This window comes from Giraffa tippelskirchi, chromosome 3 (genome assembly GCF_054371585.1).
Source record: "Giraffa tippelskirchi isolate mGirTip1 chromosome 3, T2T-mGirTip1v1.2.pri, whole genome shotgun sequence".
In the NCBI taxonomy this organism is placed as follows: Eukaryota; Metazoa; Chordata; class Mammalia; order Artiodactyla; family Giraffidae; genus Giraffa; species Giraffa tippelskirchi.
Genome location: NC_137277.1, coordinates 154794144 through 154817802, shown reverse-complemented (window position 1 = coordinate 154817802; position 23659 = coordinate 154794144). Strand labels below are relative to the sequence as shown.

General features: G+C 37.6%; 1 protein-coding gene across 6 annotated transcripts in view; it reads right to left on the bottom strand.

Annotated features, from left to right (window-relative positions):
* Positions 1 to 23659, bottom strand: part of PIKFYVE (phosphoinositide kinase, FYVE-type zinc finger containing) — a 99700-nt gene that overhangs the window by 53558 nt on the left and 22483 nt on the right. For 5 of the 6 annotated variants that reach the window (XR_014079076.1, XR_014079077.1, XM_081578178.1 and 2 more), the window contains 10 exons: positions 21052 to 21190; positions 19520 to 19677; positions 17153 to 17264; positions 16053 to 16200; positions 15336 to 15503; positions 10218 to 10277; positions 8463 to 8592; positions 7686 to 7866; positions 6952 to 7026; positions 4109 to 4216 (listed from right to left, as the gene is read on the bottom strand). Coding sequence is in view for 4 of the 6 variants with exons in the window: in XM_081578178.1 (XP_081434304.1) it covers positions 4109 to 4216; positions 6952 to 7026; positions 7686 to 7866; positions 8463 to 8592; positions 10218 to 10277; positions 15336 to 15503; positions 16053 to 16200; positions 17153 to 17264; positions 19520 to 19677; positions 21052 to 21190 (1279 nt within the window). In the remaining 2 variants the exon portion in view is untranslated. The remainder of the gene's footprint in view (positions 1 to 4108; positions 4217 to 6951; positions 7027 to 7685; positions 7867 to 8462; positions 8593 to 10217; positions 10278 to 15335; positions 15504 to 16052; positions 16201 to 17152; positions 17265 to 19519; positions 19678 to 21051; positions 21191 to 23659) is intronic. The other variant, XM_081578180.1, reaches the window with a different exon arrangement.

Sequence of the window (23659 nt, the reverse complement as noted above, 5' to 3'; positions counted from 1 at the left end):
TGACAAAGGCTTACTCTCAAAGCAAATGAATGTTGTAAATAACAACTAGAGTTAAAAAAATATAATTAATTAATTGCTTTATAAAATCTCTGGACTCAGGAGACAATGGAAGGTGGGGATACACCTGTCACTTCTGCTCCAAATGCCCAGTGTTTTCTCAGTCAATCTTGTATTCATGGTCAGAGCCACCAGCAATGGATGAGCCTATTCCCTGTCAGGAACTTGCCCTGTTATATTTCTTTTCACCTGTCTCTTCTTACTGATAGAAACTGCACATTCTCAAATTCTCCCATTATTAACAAAAAGAAATTTTTTTTTTACATTTTAAAAAATTTTTTCTTAATTTTTATTTATTTATTTTTGGTTGCTGCACAAGAGCTTTCTGTAGTTGCGGGGGCTACTCTCTACTTGCAGTGCATGGGGTTTCTCATTGTGGTGGTTTGTCTTGTTGCACAGCAACAGGCTCTAGGGCGTGTGGGCTTCAGCAGTTGCGGCACACGGGCTCTAGAGGGCAGGCACAGTAGTTGCGGCAGACGACCTGAGCTGCTCTGCAGCATATGCAATCTTCCACACCTGCATTGGCAGGCGGATTCTCAACCACTGGACCACCAGGAAAGTCCCAACAAAATGAAATTTTTTTCCCTGAAATGTGTTAATTTCCTACTCTGCTTATTAAATTGCAATTTAATGACATTTTAGATTATTTTATTTGTGCAGCTTCAATAAAGAAGAACTAAAATAAATTCATTTTTTTTAAGTTTCTGGCCTCCAATACAGGGATAGCAAATACATTTCCTCACAGCTCCAGATCCAGTCAACTATTATGATTGTACATGAAGCACCTTGCTAAAATTGGGGCTTGGACCAGGCTCAGCAAGGAATGAGTATCAGAAGGCAGGCCAGGAAGACAGAATGGAACAGGGGTAGACCAACAGACCTCTGAGGCAGACCTTGTGAAGACAGTATGATGCCCAGCCTAATTTTATCCTTGCCCTTTTTTTCTCATTCTCCTAACTAGCTACCTTTCAGCTTCCTCTTTGACTGGTCATGCCACGATGAGTTCCTCCATCCCAAGAAAAGTGGGGGGAGTCAAATCAAATTGACATTTTCTGTCAATTCAAACTAAAACCCTGAATAGGTCAGGACTTAAGATATAATAAACCATGTTCTAGAGCACTGATGAACAAGATGCTTTGTTGTTGTTGTGCAGTTGCTCAATCGTGTCCAACTTTTTGTGACCCCATGAACTGCAGCACACCAGGCTTCCCTGTCCTTCACTATCCCCCAAAGTTTGCTCAAACCCATGTCCATTGAGTCGGTGATGCCATCCAACCATCTCATCCTCTGTCGTCCCCTTCTCCTCCTGCCCTCAATCTTTCCCAGCATCAGGGTCTTTTCAAATGAGTCAGTTCTTCTCATCAGGTGGCCAAAGTATTGGAGTTTCAGCTTCAGCATCAGTCCTTCCAATGAATATTCAGCATTGATTTCCTTGAGGATGGACTGGTTTGATTTCCTTGCTGCCCAAGGGACTCTCAAGAGTCTTCTCCAACACAATTGAAAAGCATCAGTTCTTCAGTGCTCAGCCTTCTTTATGGTCCAACTTTCACATCGGTACATGACTAGTGGAAAAACCACAGCTTCGAGTATATGGACCTTTGTCGGCATAGTGATGTCTCTGCTTTTTAATATGCTGTCTAGGTTTGTCATAGCTTCACTTTCAAGGGGCAAGCATCTTAATTTCATGGCTGTAGTCACCATCTCCAGTGATTTTGGAGTGAAAATAAAGTCACTGTTTGTCACTGTTTCCATTGTTTCCCCATCTATTTGCCATAAAGTGATGGGACTGGATGCCATGATCTTAGCTTTTTGAATGTTGAGTTTTAAGCCAGCTTTTTCACTCTCCTCTTTCACTTTCATCAAGAGGCTCTTTAGTTCCTCTATGCTTTCTGCCCTAAGAGTGGTGCCATCTGCATATCTGAGGTTATTGATATTTCTCCCCGCAATCTTGATTCCAGCTTGTGCTTCATCCAGCCTGGCATTAAACATCTTCTCCTATCTTAAAGCTTCTTTTCAGATTATAGATTTACTCAGACATCCAACTGTGCAGTAGCTTGAACATTCTTTGGCATTGCCCTTCTTTGGGATTGGAATGAAAACTGACGTTCTCCAGTCCTGTGGCCACTGCTGAGTTATCCAAATTTGTTGGCATACTGAGTGTAGCACTTTAACAGCATCATCTTAATATAATTATACAAGTTATAATTAACAAGTTATATTAATTAAATCATGTTTATTAATATATATTTGCCCAGAGCATATGTGTCCAACATGAAGACTTCAGTCTGTTAACCTGGTCATAAAAGGGGAGTTAAAGTAGATAAATATAAGGGCAACTTTTTGGTAACTAAATACAATTTTACACATTTTAACATCTCTGCAATCAGGATGCATCTTGCAAACCATGTAGTTGTGATCTAAGTCTGTAAGTCTTCCACTGACACCAGTGAGATCACGAAAACCCCCAGGATCAAAGTAGCTCAGTTTTCCACAAACCATAACTGTGTTTCTTCTGATTCCTTATTTCAGTTATCACTGAAAAGTCATAGTAAATCAGAGCTAGAATGAATGGCATAAATCTGGTTGAAACCCCTCATTTTTACTGATATGTAGCTGAATTCCAAAAAGGAAACAGTCCCAGTTAATAGAGTTCATTAAGCAACAGAGCATGGTGCCTTTTACCACAATTAAGTTTTTTCTATGTCTATGAACTGAGAACAAAAGTTTCCGTGGTGGCTCAGTGGTAAAGAAGCCAACTGACAATGCAAGAGACATGAGTTCGATCCTGAGTCTAGGAAGATCCCACGTGCCTTGGAGCAAGTAAGCCTCTGCGCCACAACTACTGAGGCTGTGCTATAGAGCCCAAGAGCTGCAATTACTAAAGCTACACAACCTAGAGTCCATGCTCCACAACGAGAGAAGCTGCCACAATGAGAAGCCTGTGCACCATACCTAGAGAGCAGCCCCCACTCACAACTACAGAAAAGTCCATGCAGCAACCAACACCCAGCACAGCCAAATAAGTAATTTTTTTTTAAAAAAAGTGACTGCTCCTATCACTTGCAAAAATGTGCTCATGAATTTCCAAGTAATGTTTTTCCTAAATGTTTCTGGAACCGAATATTAAGTGTTTCTGCTATAACAGGAAAAACACATTTCTGAAAACCTCCCATTTTGAACAACTGCAAATTAATTAATAGCATTTATGAGAGAAAAGAAGTTGGAGCAGACAACCTATGAAACTTCATATCAAGAGCACTAATAATAATAAGTGGTAACTTGACAGAGAACTTGGACAGCCCAGTCAAGCAGCTCAGCCTAGCTGGAGGCAGCCTCAAAGGAAATTTTAAACGTACAAAATCAAGTGCAACAGTACAACTGGAAACGGAGCTCTGAGCAATGAGTGCCCAAAAGCCACCTAGGACCAGGGGCTGCATCTCCCTGGGGAGAGAGCTCTTCCAGCAGGAGCTCACTTCTAATCTCTTAAAGTGGAGCTAAAGGGCTGTGTAGGAACTGAGCCGAGGCTATTCTTCCTTCCAGCTGAGGACTATGATCCTACTAAAGCTATTCTGGGCCTCCTCACTTAAGAAAAACCACACAGAAATGGACACAACTTCCATCTGACATCCCTCCCTTTTACTAACTGTATGTAAGACACTTGGTGTTCTAGAAACATGTTTTAGTAGAACGGACGGTATTGAAAAACAGGTGTTACCACTGGGAACCTGATTAAGTTAGACAAATCCTTAAAGTAAGTTCATGACCCCAGTGGGAAGAAAAAACAGGATTTGGATTTCCACCTTTTCTTCAACTATTCCCAAAAAGTCACATGTTGCCATTAACACTTTGCAACTAAAAATAGTAACAAAGGCTTTGGTAAGCTTCTAAAGTATGATACATAAGAACATCTTCTATAATACATTTTTTAATTAAACAAGAACAATGAAGTCTGTCTATCAAATTTAACCAGCTGGAAGAAAGTGTAAGAGTTGGCAAATATCTTAGTATACAAACATTCCTCCAGATTACAGTTTTAGTAAGGAGTTCTTACCTGAAGCACAATAGGATCAATGCAAGTAAATTTGGTTTCTTCTCTGTAGAGATATTCAATGGAACACTTCAACAGAAGAATTTTGGGGTTTTTAACAGAAGAATTCATCTAAAATATAAATGAACAGTTTGCTAAAACTTTGAAAGTTTGAAATTTATAGACCTCCTTTAATCACAACTCTAAGTTCATACTGGTCATGATTCCTCATAAATAGATTCTCTCATTATATTCAGATTAAAATACTCTCATCTATTTTGTGCTATTCTTATTTTTTTTCAAAGCAAATAATAAAAGCCATGCAAAATTCTTCAAAAACTGGCTTCTTTTTCACTAATGCTATTTTATCCAATTTTCTATACTCTTTTAAACTATCTTTTTTTAAATCTCTAATGTTTTTAAGAAAAGATATCACACCCTCGGTAGGAGGAAGAGGGACTTAAAAGATAGGCTACTTGAAAAACTCCCAGAGATCAGCAATTCTGAAAGCAGAATTTAACTTTTCTAAGACTCAAGAAAAGTAGAGTAGGGAGAAAGGAATTAAAACACCTACTGAACATATTTTTGATAGAATAAATTTCCAACAGTCGTAAATTCGCAAGCCAAACTGGGAAACAAGAAGTTATAGCAGAAAATCTTAAAGCACATCCAGAAGTAGAAACTCAAACAATATACCCTCACCACACAACTAAAGCCACAAGAAGAGGAGTCTGGATCCTGCAACAGAAGTTTCCATCTGACCAAACTTACCAGGATCAAACTAGTAAATGTTCCTGAAAACAGTGATTCATCACCTGGGAAACTACATTCAAGGCTTTTTTAGTAACTCCAGATTAAAGACTATCTCTAAACATGGTCATTGGGGCAAGACAGTCATTCATGCATATGTGACTACCACACCCACATAACAGTTTTTAATTCTGGAGAGGAGCACAACATACCTACCTCAGAATTCAACAAACATCATTTAATCTGATTTAAAGTACTACTTTGATGGGTAAAGTGCTGTTTTAATAAGACTCTATGTAGAAATATGGACTTTGGATCATTGCTATGAAATAATATCAAATTCAAACACAATTTTATTTATCTATGGTCACTAATACTTTTCAGGAAGTTTAATACCTTATAAAAAATATATTATTATTCTCAGCTTAGAAAAGAATGAAAACAGACTGTAGTTTATCCATCCAGTTGCTCAAGCTTGAAATTTGCCTAAGCTCTCACTGTAACCAAACCAATAGTACCAGAGATGAGGCCAGAGTGTCTCTATTTTTAACATGTTCTCTTGGTGACTCTGAAGCACAGCAAGGTTTGAGAACACTGTTAAGATCATCAGTTTCTCTAAAAGTGAGAACCAATAAACAAATAAACAACACTGGAAACACCCAGAGTGACTCCACTAAAAAGTAGTCCCACCCAAATACAAATTGGTGCAGCCACTATGGAAAGCAGTACGGAGTTTCCTTAAAAAAATAAAAACAGAGCTACCATATCATCCTGTAATCGCACTCCTGGGCAGACATTCAGACAGAAACTCCAATTTGAAAAAATACATGCACCCCAGTGCTCACAGAAGCACTATTTACAATAGCCAAGACACAGAAGCCATCTAAATGTCCATCCACAGATGAATGGATAAAGATGTAGTAAATACACACAGACACACACACACACACACAGACACACACACACACACACACGCACACACACACGAATACTACTCAGCCATAAAAAAGAATGAAATCATGACATTTACAGCAATAAGGATGGACCTAGAAATTATCATACTAAGTATCATATGATATCACTTATATGTGGGATCTAGAATATGATAAAAATGAACTTATTTAAAAGAGAAACAGATTCACAGACATAGAAAACAAACTTATGGTTACCAAAGGGGAAAGTGCAGTGTGGGGGGCAGGGATAAATTAGGAGTTTGGAAATGGCAGCCACTGTGTATGAAACAGATAAACAACAAGATCCTACAGTATTGCACAGGAAACTATATTCAATATCCTGTAATAAAGTTAATGGAAAATATGAAAAAGAATATATATATATGCATATACCTATAACTGAATAACTTTGCTGTATACCAGAAACACAACACTATTAATTAACTAGTTATTTAATTTCATTAAAATAAAATTCCTTTTAATTAAAAAGTAGTCCCATCCTTCCTCTACCCACCCCCCATTCTCACTCCCCTAAAACTACTAAATGAGAATTTCTAAGGTTTGGGCTTAGGAATCTGCATTTTTCATAAGGTCCTGATACACGTTACACTTTGCTAACCAGCAGCCTTCAGAATAAAGTGAGAGACAAAGCCCTCATCTGCTTCCTCCAGCCTCATTTCCTGCCAGTTCCTATCAGGCACTTCAGGATCTCGGACTTTCCTTAGTACAAGGGGTTATTTATCCTTCTCTCTGTGCTGGTGCTAGAAAGAGGCCTCACGGCTGAAGGTACAGAGAAAGATACAGAATTCCAGTCATAATTCTGTGTTCAGCCCTATGAGGAAGAACATAGTTTTAAAATGGTAGGCCTCTGGAAGAATTCTGGTCTGTTAGAAAATCTTCTATCCCTGAGATGTGGCAGGGTCAAGGGTCCAGCGTCCTCTAAGCCTGTTGACTGGGAAGCCTTCTTCCATCTGATGAGTTCTCACTGTCCAAGTTCCTGTCATCATCAGCTCTGGGAGACTCTCCCTGAATCCCCAAATTTCACTGCTAGTCACTCCTCCCTGCCCAATCTCCTTTTCCTCCATGGTGAGGGCACCCTCGGCTTGTTGGCTTGGCACACAGTCATAGTTTGCTGAACTTCAATGTTGAACTGAATCACATTACCTTTTTATGTGCAATATTCTTGGTGCAAACAAATCCATTGACAACCACAGAATCAAACTTCTTTCCACCTGGGATCTAATGAAACAATTAAGAAAACAATATAATTCGATATACATCCTTAGAATGCAGTCAAATGAATTCTTTAAGTATTTATTTCCACTTTTTATTTTCACTATTATGTAACCAAATAAGAAAAAAAAAGTTCTAGGATGCATTTCTTCCTTTCAACCAATAATTAATGACACCTTCCTACAATCATCAACTCTCTAACACACTATCTGGTACTCTAAAATACCCATTTGATCAAACAAATTAATGCCAGATGTCAATTAAAACCACTATTAAGTTAAACATCATAGGCAAAAAATATAGGCAAAACTCCACTACTCTCTAAATAAAACAATTAACCACTGCTTTTCCTCAGAACAGTAACAGCTGGGTGTGAAAAGCGGCCTTCTCACAGATGACACATCAAGAAGAGGAAGCAGGCAAGTTTGGGTTCCCAACTCATTGCAAGCCCAACTTACCCCCACCCCCACTCACCTCTCACTTCCTAAGGGTAGCTTTTATGACCTTTAAGTGCACTGCCACCAAATAGAACAGACGAGAAACTTCCCTCTCCTCACCGAGCATCCTTCCTGGTAACGACCCTTTCAGATTACCATTAAGAGACAAATTACTATTGGGCCCATCTCATGAACACCGAACATGAGGAAAGCATTGGCAGAGCTCACTTTTTTGATGTGGACAAACTGGCGGATATCCATGTCATCATCCCGGTTCTTGACATCAGGTCGGACTGTCTGAACAACCTGGCAGACCAGGGATACGATGATGTCCCTCCAAGACGGTGACAATGACTCACTATGGAGCAACTGTTGGAGCAGCGCCATCATGTGGTTATGATTAGCTGAACTACAAAAATGTTACAGGAAAGACGTTTGCACAGTTAATACTGCCAGAGACAACAGCTCTGAAGATGCAACACAGTCTACAAAGAAATCAGCACACGACTTAATGGCTTACAGGTAAGATCTTCTTGGTCATTTTATTCTTTCAGCATATCTGCACCTTAATGCTTTTGCATATAAAGAAAATCTGTGAATATCTTCAATTAAGATAATCCGTTTAAGGGAGGTTCAAGAGGGAAAAGATATATGCATACTTGTAGCTGATTCATGATGTTGTACAGCAGAAACTAACACGACACGGTAAAGCAATTATCCTCGAATTAAAAAATTGAAAAATAAATAAAACAAACAAAAAGTCTAGGGGTTTGATAAAAAAGAATGCCCCATTTAATTCAATTAAATTTTAACACATAAATAACAATGGGGATAGACAAGCACAACTAGGACTCTCTGCTTTACTAGAAGTTTCACCAGAACAGGCTTTATTTCCTAAGTAGTGTTAGCATTTTTGACTTTATAAGGAAGAACTATACAAATGCCTATCAAGTCACTTAAGATTAGAAAAATGGAGAATTAAAATCAATAAGCTCACTGCCTTACAGCAACCTCTCCATAGCTTGTTTCTCTCCATTCTCCTCCCTCAGCAGCTCCAGGTTGTTATGATGCCAGCCCAAAGGTGTGAAAGGCAGTTCTTTGGATTTTTCCTCAACTCGACGGTTAAATAAGGATTCTAAGCGTAAAATAAGAAATATATTCATTGTCAAGTTTTATACCATCTACTCAAGAGATTTAGAAATCACCAACTCATCTTTTTAGTTTTTTTAAGTTAGCCAATTCAAATCATTGATGTAAAAAAAAGGAAGGACATGTTTAAATTCATAGATTAAAGAAAATTAAGTCTGAGTTAGATCGTCAACATTCTCAACAGCCAAAATCAGAGACAGAAGTGTAAAGAGTAAATTTACATAAGCAACCAGGGCTCTCAAGAAAGTAACTATAAATACAGCTTTTGAAAAGCAAATGAAATGAGATTTGTTTACAACCTTTTTATTTATTTGGGGGTATTAAAAAAGAGAGGTGGTTAATTTTCCCTATAAAATCACAAACTGAACACTGCATTCAACAGAAATCAGAATGCAAGCAGACCTTGTGATAGTGTGGGTGCTGAGAAAAGCTCAGCTTTGATTCGTCTGAACCAGGATATGACAGTCTAGAAAGTCTACTCATACAATCCTTTCAGTGTTTTTTTTTCAATACTAGAACAAAAAAGGCTTTCTTCTTAATTGGCAAAACTTTTACAAGTCAGACCAAAAAATTAACTGTGAAGAAATCAAAACATGGTAAATAGTAATTTAAATAAAATTTTGTAAATGATCAAAACGAAAAAAAAAATAGGTAATACTAAATGCTTTGCAAAAAAGATGCTCACTAAATAACTTTTGAAAATGTGACTGAATAAATGGGAAAAAAAGAGGTAGGAAATGCTTGTAAAAAATTCTCTAGTCTTTTCCCTCTTAAAGCAAACTGAACAAAAATGACAAAAAACCTTCAACTAAACAGTCCAGCAGCCTCCAGAGTAAAGCCAGCGTCCATGACAAGTGAGGTACAAGAACAGCACATTTCAATTATGTAAACCCTTGGTCTATAAACATCTGGTTGAACCAGATGCTTGAAGGTGAATTTAGAAACACTAAGTTGTGACACCATCTGTCAGCAGCTGCCCTTGTACCAGCTCGCCCTACCTTCTCTCTTTTATGTGAAACCCTCCCATTATCTGAGGCCTAAGCGGTAGCGTGTTGTGGACCAAATAAGTGTGTCCTCACTCCACAGCAAGCTAAGTAAGGATGGGGTTAGGAAAGGTTTGTATTCTTCCGTGCTTCCTTTCGTCCCCAAGGAAATGATAAGCAGAATTAGTTCTTTATTTCCTTCGGTCCACTTGTTGTCCAAATCCAGAGAGCAAACAGCATCCTCGATTAGATGAGATCTGCCTGTGGCTTTTTGATAAGCTTGACAATCACTTGATGATACGTCTATCAATCCTTAATACTATATTCGTGATACAGAAAAGCATTTTCATGATATAGAAAAGCCTTTAAATGAATAAAATTCAAAATCTAGGTCAAGACTTTTAAACAATTATTTTTCAGATCAGAGACCTCTCAAACTAAGTCCAAGTTTATATTTTTGGTTCTCAGCAGTCTCAAGGTTCTACACATATTGAAAAACTGTGTTCCTATGGTACCAAAATAATATAATGCATTGTCAGTCCTCACTCAGTGCCAATCAGTATCCTGGGCCCAGTATATCCCCATGAACAAGAGACATCATCCCATGTATAGCTTTTGATAAAATTACCTTTGATGAAGGCGTCACTTATTGATAGCTGTTGTCCTCCATTGTCAGAAATCAAATACTCTGCATGCCAGGGAGAGAACAGAGAGAGGAGGAAGGAAAGGAGAGGCCTATGACTATAACAGGCCAGCATAATTATACAGAAAACACACCCACACACGAAGTATTACTCACACTAAACCCATCACAGCCAAGTCACGGAAACCTTAAGCTAAAATATCGGTTCATAACTTGTTCTGCACACTTCATACTAAACTTGATAGACGTAATAACTCAACAGAGCCATGAGACAGCAATGACAGATAAACCTTTTAACAGATCATTTTTCCCTTATCAAATCTGAACTGCTTTATGAAAACTGAGGTCTGTCACAGATTTGCATGACAAGCCTAAAAAGTTACACTTTTTCTCATCGATAGCCATATTATGTAACAAATAATGAGTTCACATAGAGAACACACTGCATAAAAAAAATATAAGGTGAGGTGTTTTGAATTTCAAAATATAAGCTATAAAACAAATTAATACAAAAATGATAATGGCAGGGAATTAAGATATAACTCATCAGGATTATATTAGTTTTTAATTTGAGTTTTAATGTTTCAAAAACTCTAACCAAACATTTCCAAATAGTTGCCAAAAGATAACTTCTGAACACACTTTGAATGTGTTCTTTCAAAACTTTTAGAATATTAAATATTACAAATGAAACTTCTTCCTCACTTTCACATGACCTTTCCTCTAGGTCTGTGACCAAGCACAGCTCAAATGAGGTTCTTTCTACCGTGCAAATTTAACCACAATGCATTTTAAGTCCTTTAAGGTAAAGGTGATCCACAAAATTCTTTGCAAGTAGATCTCATTTATAAACAAAAGGGCTTCAAAAGTCAATGTGTTTATAAGCCAATACATTCATCCTTCAAGACAAAAAAGCAGAGAAAAGAAAATTTAGCAAGTTCAAGTGTGCCATGCCAAATACAATATAATCAAGTATGTGGACCAGTGAAAACAGATATTATACTTTATTTCCATACCTTCTTAACAGAAATTAATAATGCCAATGCCTGTTTATCCAACTAATATACAGAGGCTTTAGAAGCTTTACTCTTCAGTCTAAAGAATATATATGTACATATATATATATATATATATACATAATTTCAGAAGCAATGGATTTTCCCCGTTTTATTATGAAAAAACTTTAAACATACAGAAAACCCTATATATCCTCCACCAAGACTGAACAATTGTTAATGACTTGCCATATCTGGTTTCTCTGTGTGCTTTTAGCCCAGACCATTTGAAGTTACACGTATCATGACATTTTACCACTAATACTTCAGCATGCATCTCTTAAAAAATAAGAGCATTCTTCTCTAGAGCCATAATATTTACAAACTTAAGAAAACTGACAATTTCTTAATATCATCATATTAGTCCATATTCAAGTTTATATGTTTCCAAAATGCTTTAATAAATTTTTTTTCCCCTCAAACCTGGATCCATTAAGGTTCATACATTACATTCTCTTCATTTTCTCTTAATCTAAAGTAAACTTTCTACCTTTTTCTTTCTCCTGATATTGAATTTTGAAAGAACTCAGGCCAAATGTCACATTCTGGATTTGATGGATGTTTCCTCACGGTGCTGTTTAACTTGCTCTTATACCCCCATGTTTCCCTATAAATGTGGAGTTAGGTCTAGGGGTTTGAGGAAATCATGCTTTTCATTTTCTTTTCTAGGTACTACTTGCTAACTTTCCAAGAATAGTTCAGAATCCTGCTTCCAACACATAATAAAATATATTTTAACTGCATAAGTCTCCATAACAAATAGTGAGAAATTAATCAAACCAGAAGATCACACCGACTCAGTTTTACAAGCTTCTGAAAATGAGTTAGCTTATGTAACACAAAAAACATGAGTATCTTTTTAAGCATAGATACTTCAACAAATTTTAAAAATTCAGATTTCCTCAGTGTTAAAAGCTAGAGAATGATCCCTAAGAAAAGATTTAACAATTTTAGTAACCATTAATTTTAATGGAAAGATAAGAATCACCCATTCTCATTTGTATTTAAGAGAAGTGAAAACGAGAAGCAGGGGAAATCTTCTATTCTTTCATTTTCTGAACTAGATCATTCTGATGACTTTATTTTCTGGTAACCAGTGTTCCTCTTAATTACAATGCAGGAAAAAAATAATTTATTATGTCTCAACTTCACAAAATAGAAAGAAAAAAAATTCTTGTTATTATGCTAAAAGCTAACGAGAGAGAAGTGTGAAAGCCAGAAACACTTACTAAGGGGTAAAAGTCCTCAAATTACAGGCTCTCTGAAGTCAATCTACTAAGAAAGAAGGTAATTATTCTGGTATGTGTGTGTGAATACACATATATGGGCTTCCCTGGTGGCTCAGACAGTAAAGAATCCACCTGCAATGCAGGAGACCTGGGTTCAATCTGGAATATTATTCAGCCACGAAAAAAGAGTGAAATCTTGCTATTTGTGAAAACATAGGTTGACCTAGAGAGTATTATGCTAGGTGTAGTAAGTCAGAGAAATACAAATACTGTATGATTTCCCTTATATGTGGAGTCTGAAAACAAAACAAATGAATAAACAGAACAGAAATGGAGTTATAGATACAGAGACCAAACAAGTGGTTGCCGGAGAGGAGGAGAGTGGAAGAAGGAAAGAAACAGGTGAGGGAGATGAAAGGGTACAAACTTTCAGTTGCAAAGTCACTAAGTCATGGGTATGAAATGTATCATGTGGGGAATATATTCAGTAACTGTGTAATACCTCTATATGGTGACATATTGTACTGAACTGGCAATCATTTCAAAATGTATAGAAAGATGGAATCACTGTTGATCAATTATACTTCAAAAACAAACTCAGAAAAAGAGATAAGATTGGTGGTTACTAGAGGAAGGGAATGAGGGAAGGGGAACTGGATGAAGGCAGTGAAGAGGTACAAACTTTTAATACCAGGGACGTAATGTATAACACAATAAATATAATCAACACAGCTGTATATCATGTGTGAAATTTTTTAAGAGTAAATTCTAAGAGTTCTCATCATAAAGAAAACAATTTTTCTATTTCTTTAATTTTGTATCTATGTGAGATGATGGATGTTCACTAAACTTATACTGTGAATAAGAAGTGAAGTCGCTCCATCATGTCCGACTTTTTGCAACCCCATGGACTGTAACCTACAAGGCTCCTCTGTTTATGGAATTTTCCAGGCAAGAGTACTGGAGCGTGTTGCCATTTCCTTCTCCAGGGGATCTTTCCAAGCCAGGGATCAAAGCCGGGTTGCCTGCATTGCAGGCAGACGCTTTACCGTCTGAGCCATACTGTACCCCTTAAAATTAAATACTGCTTTTTGTCAATTATATCTTAATAAAACTAGAAGGGGGGAAAAATAACAACAACAACCAGGCACTCTCTATTTCTTCATTATCTTGGATTTCACTTCTTATTAGCAGTGAGTGTTCTTTCTTATTTTGACAGAAGTTAAAAAAAAAAAAGCGTCAGTTTAATATTATATCAACTTCCCCAAATAACTGACCTAACTTTTCTTTCTTTGCATCACAATTTTAAAAATCTTTTCCAAGATATCCTTGACATTTCCTGCAATCTTCAGTACAATCTGGACTTCTGCTAACCTGCCACTTTTTTGAAAGCACCGACCCCTCTTTCAGACTGATCCTCATATGAAGGTTAACTCTCACAATTTTTGTATAAAAAAAATTTTTTTCAAAGGTTGAGGTCAGAAAATTGCCAGAGGAGTTGTGACAGTTTTTCCAACTGTCGGTGCTTCCCCTTTCATTTTCCTTAGAGATGCAATTTGAGGGTGCACTGTCAAAACGTCAACGGGGCCTTCTATTTCATTCTTCTTAACATTATGAAGTTGGGTTTCCTAAAGCAAATGCTTGACTGGACTCAGCAGCTCACTTTTTGCTATTATGAATTTCATGATGTCAGGTCACTTTCTTCATGGTTTCAAAAGCTCCTTAACTTTCCAAGAGATGAAATCATCAACAAGGCAAAAATGTATTTCATAACTACTTTCAGCACAATGAAACTGCCACCAACTACATCCAGAGAACAGATACCTCTATCACGACAGATTATGCCACCTCTGAACTACATCTGTCATTCATATGACAAAAATCCAAATCCTCCACATGACCACCGTCTACAGTTAATTCTCACCGAAGTGCCCAGGCTGCTTCACTGTCCTTTCATACTCACCCAACGTTCACCACCATTTTTCCAATTTCTGCCTTGAGGATTCTGATAAAGATGCGTATCATACTAATGTTCAATGCTAGTCAGGTCTCTCCTTTTCTTAAACCTAAACTGGCTTTTTTAATTATATCCAACAAAGTAAGCCTCATCACCCATTTTTTTTAAAAAAGCATTTCTTTTCTGCATACTGCTATGTTCAATTTTAGTAATGGCTTAACCTTATTTTTCCTTTTATACCAAATGTCCTTTGAATTATGATTTTTGAGTCAGACTAAAACCTCAAACGGAACAGCTAAAAGAATGATTTTTTTTTTTGTATTAGAGAAGAAAACTTTTTTACAAATACAGCATGTACACAACAAGCACTTTAAATAATAAAGATGCTTTGCAATGTGTGAATGTTTTTCGCCATATCTAGTTCAAGCACCTGGAAAGGTTTAGTGAAACACTATGCTACTGGGTAACAGCATAAGCAAAGAGGCTTTAAAATATTAAATGAAAAAAGAGAAATGAATAGAGCAGAACATCCATGTTATAATGCAAAGAAATGCCACCTTGGAAGTTGCACATTATGCTAAGGGAAAAGCAGTCAGATGCTGTTCCCTTTAATGACTACAAGCTTTAAGCTGGGTGTGGTGGTACTAAGGGAGGAAACAAGAAATGAAAGGAACTGGAACTAACCAAAAAGAAAAAAAATATGTGGATAAGAGGTGTGGGAAAAATGAGAAAGGGTGGACCAAAACCCACAGCAAATCCCCTCAGCCACGGGGACAGAGGAAGCAAGAAGGACAGGCCGGATGAGATCCACGGCCCAACTCTCCAGCCTGTGTTCAGATTCCAGGTGGTGACTCCCTCCTACCTTTTTGGTCAGCAGGGTGAGGGGGCACATGTGGGTACTTGGAGGGCTTCTTGATATGGAAGTTCACGTTGTCCATCTCCACGTTCAGGCTGATGGAAGCGGCTGAGTCACTGTCCACTGTGGACTGGAAACTGCTGACTGATGTGCGCTTGCTAGGACTGGCAGAATCTTTTAGTGTTGGGGAGGGGAAAGAAATATAGGGAGAGGAGGGGAGTAAAAACGGGTTTCATCAGGGTATTGGAGGAAAGGAGAAAAATGGTTTTTTTTTAATAAACAAGCCCAATGTGCAATACCAAAATGGATACAGTATTTTCATGTATTGATACTTTTGTGTAGACTTAATAAAATTTGAACCAGTTAAATATAAAATGAATTTTTTAAATAAAGAAATATATTGGAGGTTCTGCAGAGAGAAGGCCTGATATCATAGCGAAGAGGTGAGAAAGTTGTCTACTGCAATATTATTAGCTCGGAGTTATTTTTAAGCTGCTGCAAACTAAAGACTACAGCAAAATCTGAAAACATCAGTGATTTAACAAATTGGTTTCTTAAGAAAATACTGTATCTAGGACAATGATTGCTATCAGATGTTCTTTACGTTTAGCTGAAGCCATAAAACTTAATAGTAGGATTGTTCCAACTAAATAAACAAAACACTCTATCATACATACACATTAATGATTCATAAAAACTAAAACGTCAGAAAGTGAAACTCACTAGTCAAATTATCGTCACCTTCTTCAGCTATCTGCTCAGTGTCACTGTCATCAAACTTGATGTCTTTAAACCAGGACGGCTCAGAGTGTCCTTCCACGGAGTTCACTGAGTCACTGTCCGGAGAAGGGGTCTCAGAAAATTCTGTACTCTGAAAGGGTCAAGACCGGATCCAAGCAATTGACCCACAATGGCAACAATGTTGAGGCTGTCACATTACAAATAAATTCTAGCCTAATATTTGTATAAGGCTAACCACTGAATACATTAAATAAGCAAATCAGTAGAAACTTAAGGTGTAAGCCAGCATCGTAACTGGCAATTCCACTCTTACAACTATAATATTCACAAATCAGCAGGCTAAAAGTCAGCATATTACGACCAAACATAATATACAGATTTTATAGTGTTTCATTTATTTTATTCCTGAGAGTGAAGATGGCTTAGAATTTATCATAACCCTGTGCCAATGCTAGGACACAACTTGGAAAACTGTTAGATTTTCAGACATAACACCATCAGCGTTTGGGATCATCCATTTTTTCTACCCAATGATTTTCCAACTTTAGTTCACAAAGGTGTTACTGGATATTATTTTATCAAATTAACATAAACAAAAAGTTTATGTTAAAGGTTTTTAAAACTTCTATCTTTAAGTATGTGATTTCCATGTTGTCAATCAAACTAAAAAAACAGAAAAGAAAAAGAATATTCACCATTTTACCAGTTATACAATTTAGTACTGCTATGGAGTCAAAATCTATTGCAACAGTAACATTAAATTTCTTAATGATTTTATTACATATACTTCCTCTTAATCCTAAAAAACACAGACATAATAAAATTAAAAACCACTGAGGGTAAATGACACTACAAAGTCAAGCTTAAGAAAAGCTGCACAAACTGAAAAGTTTGGGATTTCAAAGGGTTTTTCATCACAACTACCAATCAAGTAAAAATGTTACAGCTTTCCTCAAATGGCAAGAAAAACATACTAGAAAAGTGTATCACTGGGTAACTCAACTACTTTTTATTCCCAGTGATAAGGAAGACTTGGTAACGAAGCTCTCTGTATTCTCATTAGCCGTACCACTGAACACTACCTGCAGCGGCCTGTACAGCGCATACTCATCCCTGAAGAGCTGGTCGTGATGACTGACGCAATCCAGCCAACGTCCATCCACCATTGCCTGTCCAATTGCTATAGCCTGTGCCCTGAATCAAGACCAGAGGAAATGAAAACTTTTAAGAGAATAATTTTACAAGATGAGACACAAACTGAATTCATTTTCTAGTCTAATCAGAGTTGGAACTTCAAACAGTCCTTGGATAGGTGAGGGATAAAACAAGAGATATTTGAAGCTTAATTAAAAGATTTCCTCAAGTACCATAGTAAAGAAGAACCTACAGAGAAGGCAGTCCCAACAAGTTCAGTTCAGTTCAGTCGCTCAGTCGTGTCCGACTCTCTGCGACCCCATGAATTGCAGCACGCCAGGCCTCTCTGTCCCAACAAGACCTAATTTCAATTACACAAACATCGACAAGTACTCAAGGCACGAATCACCAGTTCAGTTCAGTCACTCAGTCATGTCTGACTCTTTGCGGCCCCATGGACTGCAGCCAGAGCCTACTCAAACTCATGTCCATAGAGTTCGTAATGCCATCCAACCATCTCACCCTCTGTTGTCCCCTTCTCCTCCTGCCTTCAATCTTTCCCAGCATCAAGGTCTTTTCCAATGAGTCAGTCCTTCACATCATGTGGCCAATGTACTGGAGTTTCAGCTTCAGCATCAGTCCTTCCAATGAAAATTCAGGACTGATTTCCTTTAGGATGGACTGGTTGGATCTCCTTGCTGTCCAAGGGACTCTCAAGAGTCTTCTCCAACACCACAGTTCAAAACCATCAATTCTTCAGCGCTCAGCTTTCTTTATAATCCAACTCTCACATCCATTGATCTTAGCTTTTTGAATGTTGAGTTTTAAGCCAGCTTTTTCACTCTCTTACACCTTCATCAAAAGGCTCTTTAGTTCCTCTCTGCTTTCTGCCATAAAGGTGGTACCATCTGCATATCTGAGGTTACTGACATTTCTCCCAGCAATCTTGATTCCAGCTTGTGCTTCACCCAGCCCAGCATTTCTCACGATGTACTCTGCATATAAGTTAAATACGGTGACAATATACAGCCTTGACATACCTCTTTCCTGATTTGGAACCAGTCTGTTGTTCCATGTCTAGTTCTAACTGTGGCTTCTTGACCTGCATACAGATTTCTCAGGAAGCAGGTCAGGTGGTCTGGTATTCCCATCTCTAAGAACTTTCCGCAGTTTGTTGTGACCTACACAATCAAAAGCTTTGGCATAGTCAATAAAGCAGAAGTAGATGTTTTTCTGGAACTCTCCTGCTTTTTCGATGATCCAACAGATGTTGGCAATTTGATCTCTGGTTCCTCTGCCTTTTCTAAATCCAGCTTGAACATCTGAAAGCTCACGGTTTACATACTGTTGAAGCCTGGCTTGGAGAATTTTGAGCATTACTTTGCTAGCATGTGAGATGAGTGCAGTTGTGCAAGCATACCCCTGAACTTAGTAGAGGAGGATAAAAAAGACTGTTGAGAACAGTATGGCTCCTGTCCTCGAGGAGCTTACAGTCTTTGAGGAGAAGACAATACCAAATATTATAGATGTAGGTTTAAGTATACATGTACACTCACACACATATATACACATGAAATAGACACTAACACATTGGATTTATATGGCATTTCTCAGTTTATCAAACAATTTAGTCCATATTATTTCATTTCACTTTCACAGCTTCATCACAGGATCATATTTTAGTATTTTTCTCATTGGAGCTGAGAGGTCAAGTCTCAAAGAGGCTGAATAACTTCACAGAGGGCATAAAGTTAAAAAAAAGATACAATCCAAACTGGAAGCCAGGGCTTCACTGTTTACAGCTGTTTCTTCTCTTCCACATACTTGTTTCTTCCTATGCGAGGAGGAGCAGCTACTCTAAACAAGCCGAAAAGCCAAGTGACACACCACCCTGAAAGGCAACAGGACCTGTCTGGTGCTTTCACACAAATAATTTGTGAGGCCGGCTAGCACACTCTAGGTGTGGCTAATGGACCTAGTCTGAAGACAGGTTGAAAGTCCACATTAGGGAGAAGAAACAGCAGAATCCACTGTGGCCTTAGGTTCTAGCTATATTCCCCAACCCTGCTTAATTGCAGAGCTCTGAGTTTTGGGAATTACTGCACACTTCTGCTTTTAATAAATAAGGTAAACTGTGACCCCCATTTGGCTCCTTGTATCTACTGATTACAACACAGAAGGGAGGAGGGTTGAAGAACTTAACAACCCAAACACCAAACGCAGAAATCAAACAGCATCCTACTCACAAAGGAAACTGTTCCCCTTATGACATGTCATTAAAAATAAATTCATGAATTTTTCTTAAGACCCATTACCTTGTAGCAATGTGTCCATTTCGGATTAACCAGTTGACTAACTCCTTTCCTACAATGCAGTTGGGGTGTGTTCTCAGCCAGTAGCGGTGATCCTGAAACTCCATTCCACTGCTGTGATGGCAGATTTTCTTCCATAGGTCTTTTAACTGAACACTGTCCTGAAATCACATTATAAGCAAGCAATAACTCCTGAGAAAGATACTATACACTTTTCAGATTTCTTCCTGTGATTTTTAGACTCATGAAAGCAAACTCAATTCAGATTTCTTTGTCAGAGCTAACTTACATGACTTAATAGAAATGACTCATGAAGAACAACTTGTACTCAGCTCATCTAATTCCAAACAACTTTTTCTCTTGGGGAAAAACTATCCCAAGTAATTTTTTTTTTTTTTCAGTGAATGGCACATATTATCAGTCTCCTGATTATCTGAGCACAAAATTTCACATCCCTCTTTGGAGACAGAACAAATAAGAAGGGAACAATCACATTACTCTAAAGTAACCGTTTCTGTAGCTTTCACTTCACCAGATTCTCACCTATACCCAACTTTCATCAGGGAATTACTCCCTGCTCAAGAATACTTCACCACTGCTCAGCATCTACAGGTTCTAATCTAAAGCTTACAAAGACTGAATTCACCACCTTCCACCAAGTAGCCCCAAATAACTTTCCATTCTCATTGCCCACATAATCAAACTTAACATCCCTCCAAACCTCTCCCAAATAATAAACTCTAATTCGGTCCATGGAAAACGCCAGGCTTATTTTCACCTCTATACCTTTCCCCACACTTTAAATAAGATTTTCTTCCTTCACTGCCCACCCAAATCCATTTGATCCTTCAAGGTCCAGTGCAAGCCTTTCAGTTTAAAGCCTTTCCTGACTTCTCCACTACTAGTGCCCTTCCTATTTTTTTACTACTAAAGTATTACTTCTTTTACTATTAAGGACCTGCTCACTGACCTCATTTTTACTTTCTGAATTATAAACCTGAGGAGTGAAACCATATCTTCCATTTCTTTAAGTCACTCTTATGATTGAACCAAGTAGTTTACAGAGATAAATTCAATGAACAACTGATTACTACCTACTTAAACATACAATATTAAATGTCTATAAAGTATTCCACGTGCATGAGAAACATACCCCAAAGTTTAAGCAGCAATCTGGGATATAACTCAAAATTAAACTCTAGAATTATGGAGGCACCTGAATTCTGATCTTTATAGTCGTCAAGAAAATATTAATGCATCATATGAGCATGGGCTGCTTGACCAATTTCAGGTGAGCCTAATAAAAACTTAGGCAAATTAGTTCCTCTTTAATTAATATGCTGCTGCTAAGTCGCTTCAGTCGTGTCCGACTGCGACCCCATAGACGGAAGCCCACCAGGCTCCGCTGTCCCTGGGATTCTCCAGGCAAGAACACTGGTTATTTCAATTTCATTTGTCTTTAAAAAAAAAATTAATGAGATGAAACATTCTTCATGCTCAAAACTTGCAATGGGTCAAAGATACTGGACCGGTACCAGAAGAATTTTGCGTTCATCCTCAGTGGTCTCTGTCCGAACATATGTTCGGTTAGCCTGGGGACTGACAGACGTCTCATATGATGGTACCATCGGAGACCCAGATCGATCCAATGACAGATTAGTAATGCTGGCTGATCTGGAAATTGAAAACAGAAAGTGAAAACAGTTGTAAATTCCTCATCAACAGAGAGAATTACAGTGAAAGTTCATTTTTAAATAAATGCTTAATTGCCAACGTTAGAGGCACTTTTAAAAGTAGTTATGGGGGCAATGGGATAACCCAGAGGGATGGGATGGGGAGGGAGGTGGGAGGGGGGTTCAGGATGGGGAACACATGTAAACCCATGGCTGATTCATGTCACTGTATGGCAAAAACCACTACAATATTGTAAAGTAATCAGCCCCCAAATAAAATAAATAAATTTATTAAAAAAAAATAATAAAAGTAGTTATGATGGTTGTGTATGACACTATCATTGGGAAAGCTGGAAGAAGAGTATCCAGGAATTCTCTGCACTATTATTTCCAACTACTATGTTACTCTGTAATTATTTCAAATTAAGTTTAAAAGGACGTCATTATGAGAGGATTATAGGAAAAAATTATATTTGTAGTGCATACAGCAGTAATATCCCAAACAAAATAGGTACAAACTCTTCTTAAAATGATGTAAATTAGGGTGTTTTCTTTTTGAACTGATGAATATAAAGCATCAGTCCAAATGCAGCTATCTCTGCATTCCTACACATACCAAAAGGAATACTGTAATTTGTCCCATCTTTTAAAACACTATCTTGACTTTGTATTCCTCTGCTGCACTCCTCTGCTTCAGTACAACAAAACTCATCTCCAATTCTTCTTCCACTCTCTCTAGAATCCTGAACAACCCACTGAAACTGCCTAAACCAATATCACTGTTCACAGTCAGTTTTCACTCCTCATTTGACAGAGCAGCAGGATAACTCCCTCTTCTTTGAAACACTTTCTTCTCTTGGCTACTAAGATAACCCACTCTCCTGGCTCCCTCCGACCTTTTCACTCCTCTCTCCTTCCCAGTCTCCTTTTCTGGTTCCTCTTCATTTCCCCAATCTTGGTCCTTGGTCCTTACTGCCTCACTTTCCACACTTACTCTCTTGATGTTCTCCCACAGGTTCACAGTTTTCAATATGATTCACAAGATAAAACAACATCCAAGTTTATATCTCTGACTTGCATCCCTATCCTGAACTCTAGATTTATATATCCAGCTATTTGATATCTCAGTTGGATGTCTAGAGGTATCTCAAATTCAACATGTCTAAATCTAAACCGTTCCTCCTTTTCTTCCCCGTATCAATAAATGGCAACTCTGTCTTTTCAACTGCTCAGGCAGGAACAAGCAAGAATGTCCTCTCTTAACATTTATTTTCAAAATCATACTGGGAGCATAAGCTAATACAATAAGAAAAGGTAATAAAGGAATACATAATGGGAAAAAAGAATTAAAACTGTCTTTCTTCACAGATGACATGACCATCTATGTAAAAATCTGAAAAGATCAACCAAAAGACTCCCAAAATTATAACAAGGTTGCAAGATGCAAGATTAATATACAAAAGTCAGTCACTTTCCTATACCAGCAATGAACAAATGAAATTAAAAATTAAAACACACAACCATTTACATCAGCATTCCCCAAAACGAAATACTCAAGTAAAAATCTAAATATGTACAAGATCTGAATGAAGAAAACTACAAAACTTTGATGAAAGATATCATCAAGGAACTACGTATATGGAGAAAAAGTCATTGTTCATGGATAACAAAACTCAATATTGTCATGATATTAGAACTTCTCAACCTGATCTATGGATTCAATATAATCTCAGTCAAAATGCTAGCAAGCTGTTCTGTGGATAATGAAAAACTGATTCTAAGGTTTATGTGTTGAGGCAAAATGCCCAAAATAGCCAGTGTACTATGGAAGGAATGAACAGAGGAGTGACACATCCAACTTAAAGACTTACCATGAAGCTACAATAACAAAGACAATGTGGTATTAGTGAAGAATAGACAAATACCATCAGTGGAACAAAAGACAGAGCCCAGAAACAGATCCACATAACACAGTCACTAATCTCGGATGAAGGAGCAAAGGCAGTTTAACAGAACAAAGAGTCTTTTCAAGAAATGGTGCTAGAACAATGGACATCTACATGCAAAAAAATATTAACCTAGACACAGACCTTTTTAGATCTAGACTGTTCTAAAATATTAACTCAAAATGAATCACAGATCTAAATGTAAAATGCAAAGCTAACTCCTGGAAAATAACATAGGAGAAAATCTAGATGGCCTTGGGTACTGAGATGACTTTTTAGATACAACACCAAAGCATCATCCATGAAAAAACTGATAGGCTGACTTCTTTAAAAGTAAAAATGATGAGCATAAAGACGTCTTTTATGCTCTGCAAAAGACAACATTAAGAATTAGAAGACAAGCCACAGACTGGGAAAAAGCATCTGCAAAAACTTTCTTTGACAAAGGGCAGTTATCCAAAACATACAAAGAACTCTAAAAACTCAACAGTAAGAAAACAACTCAGTTTAAAAGCAAAGATCTA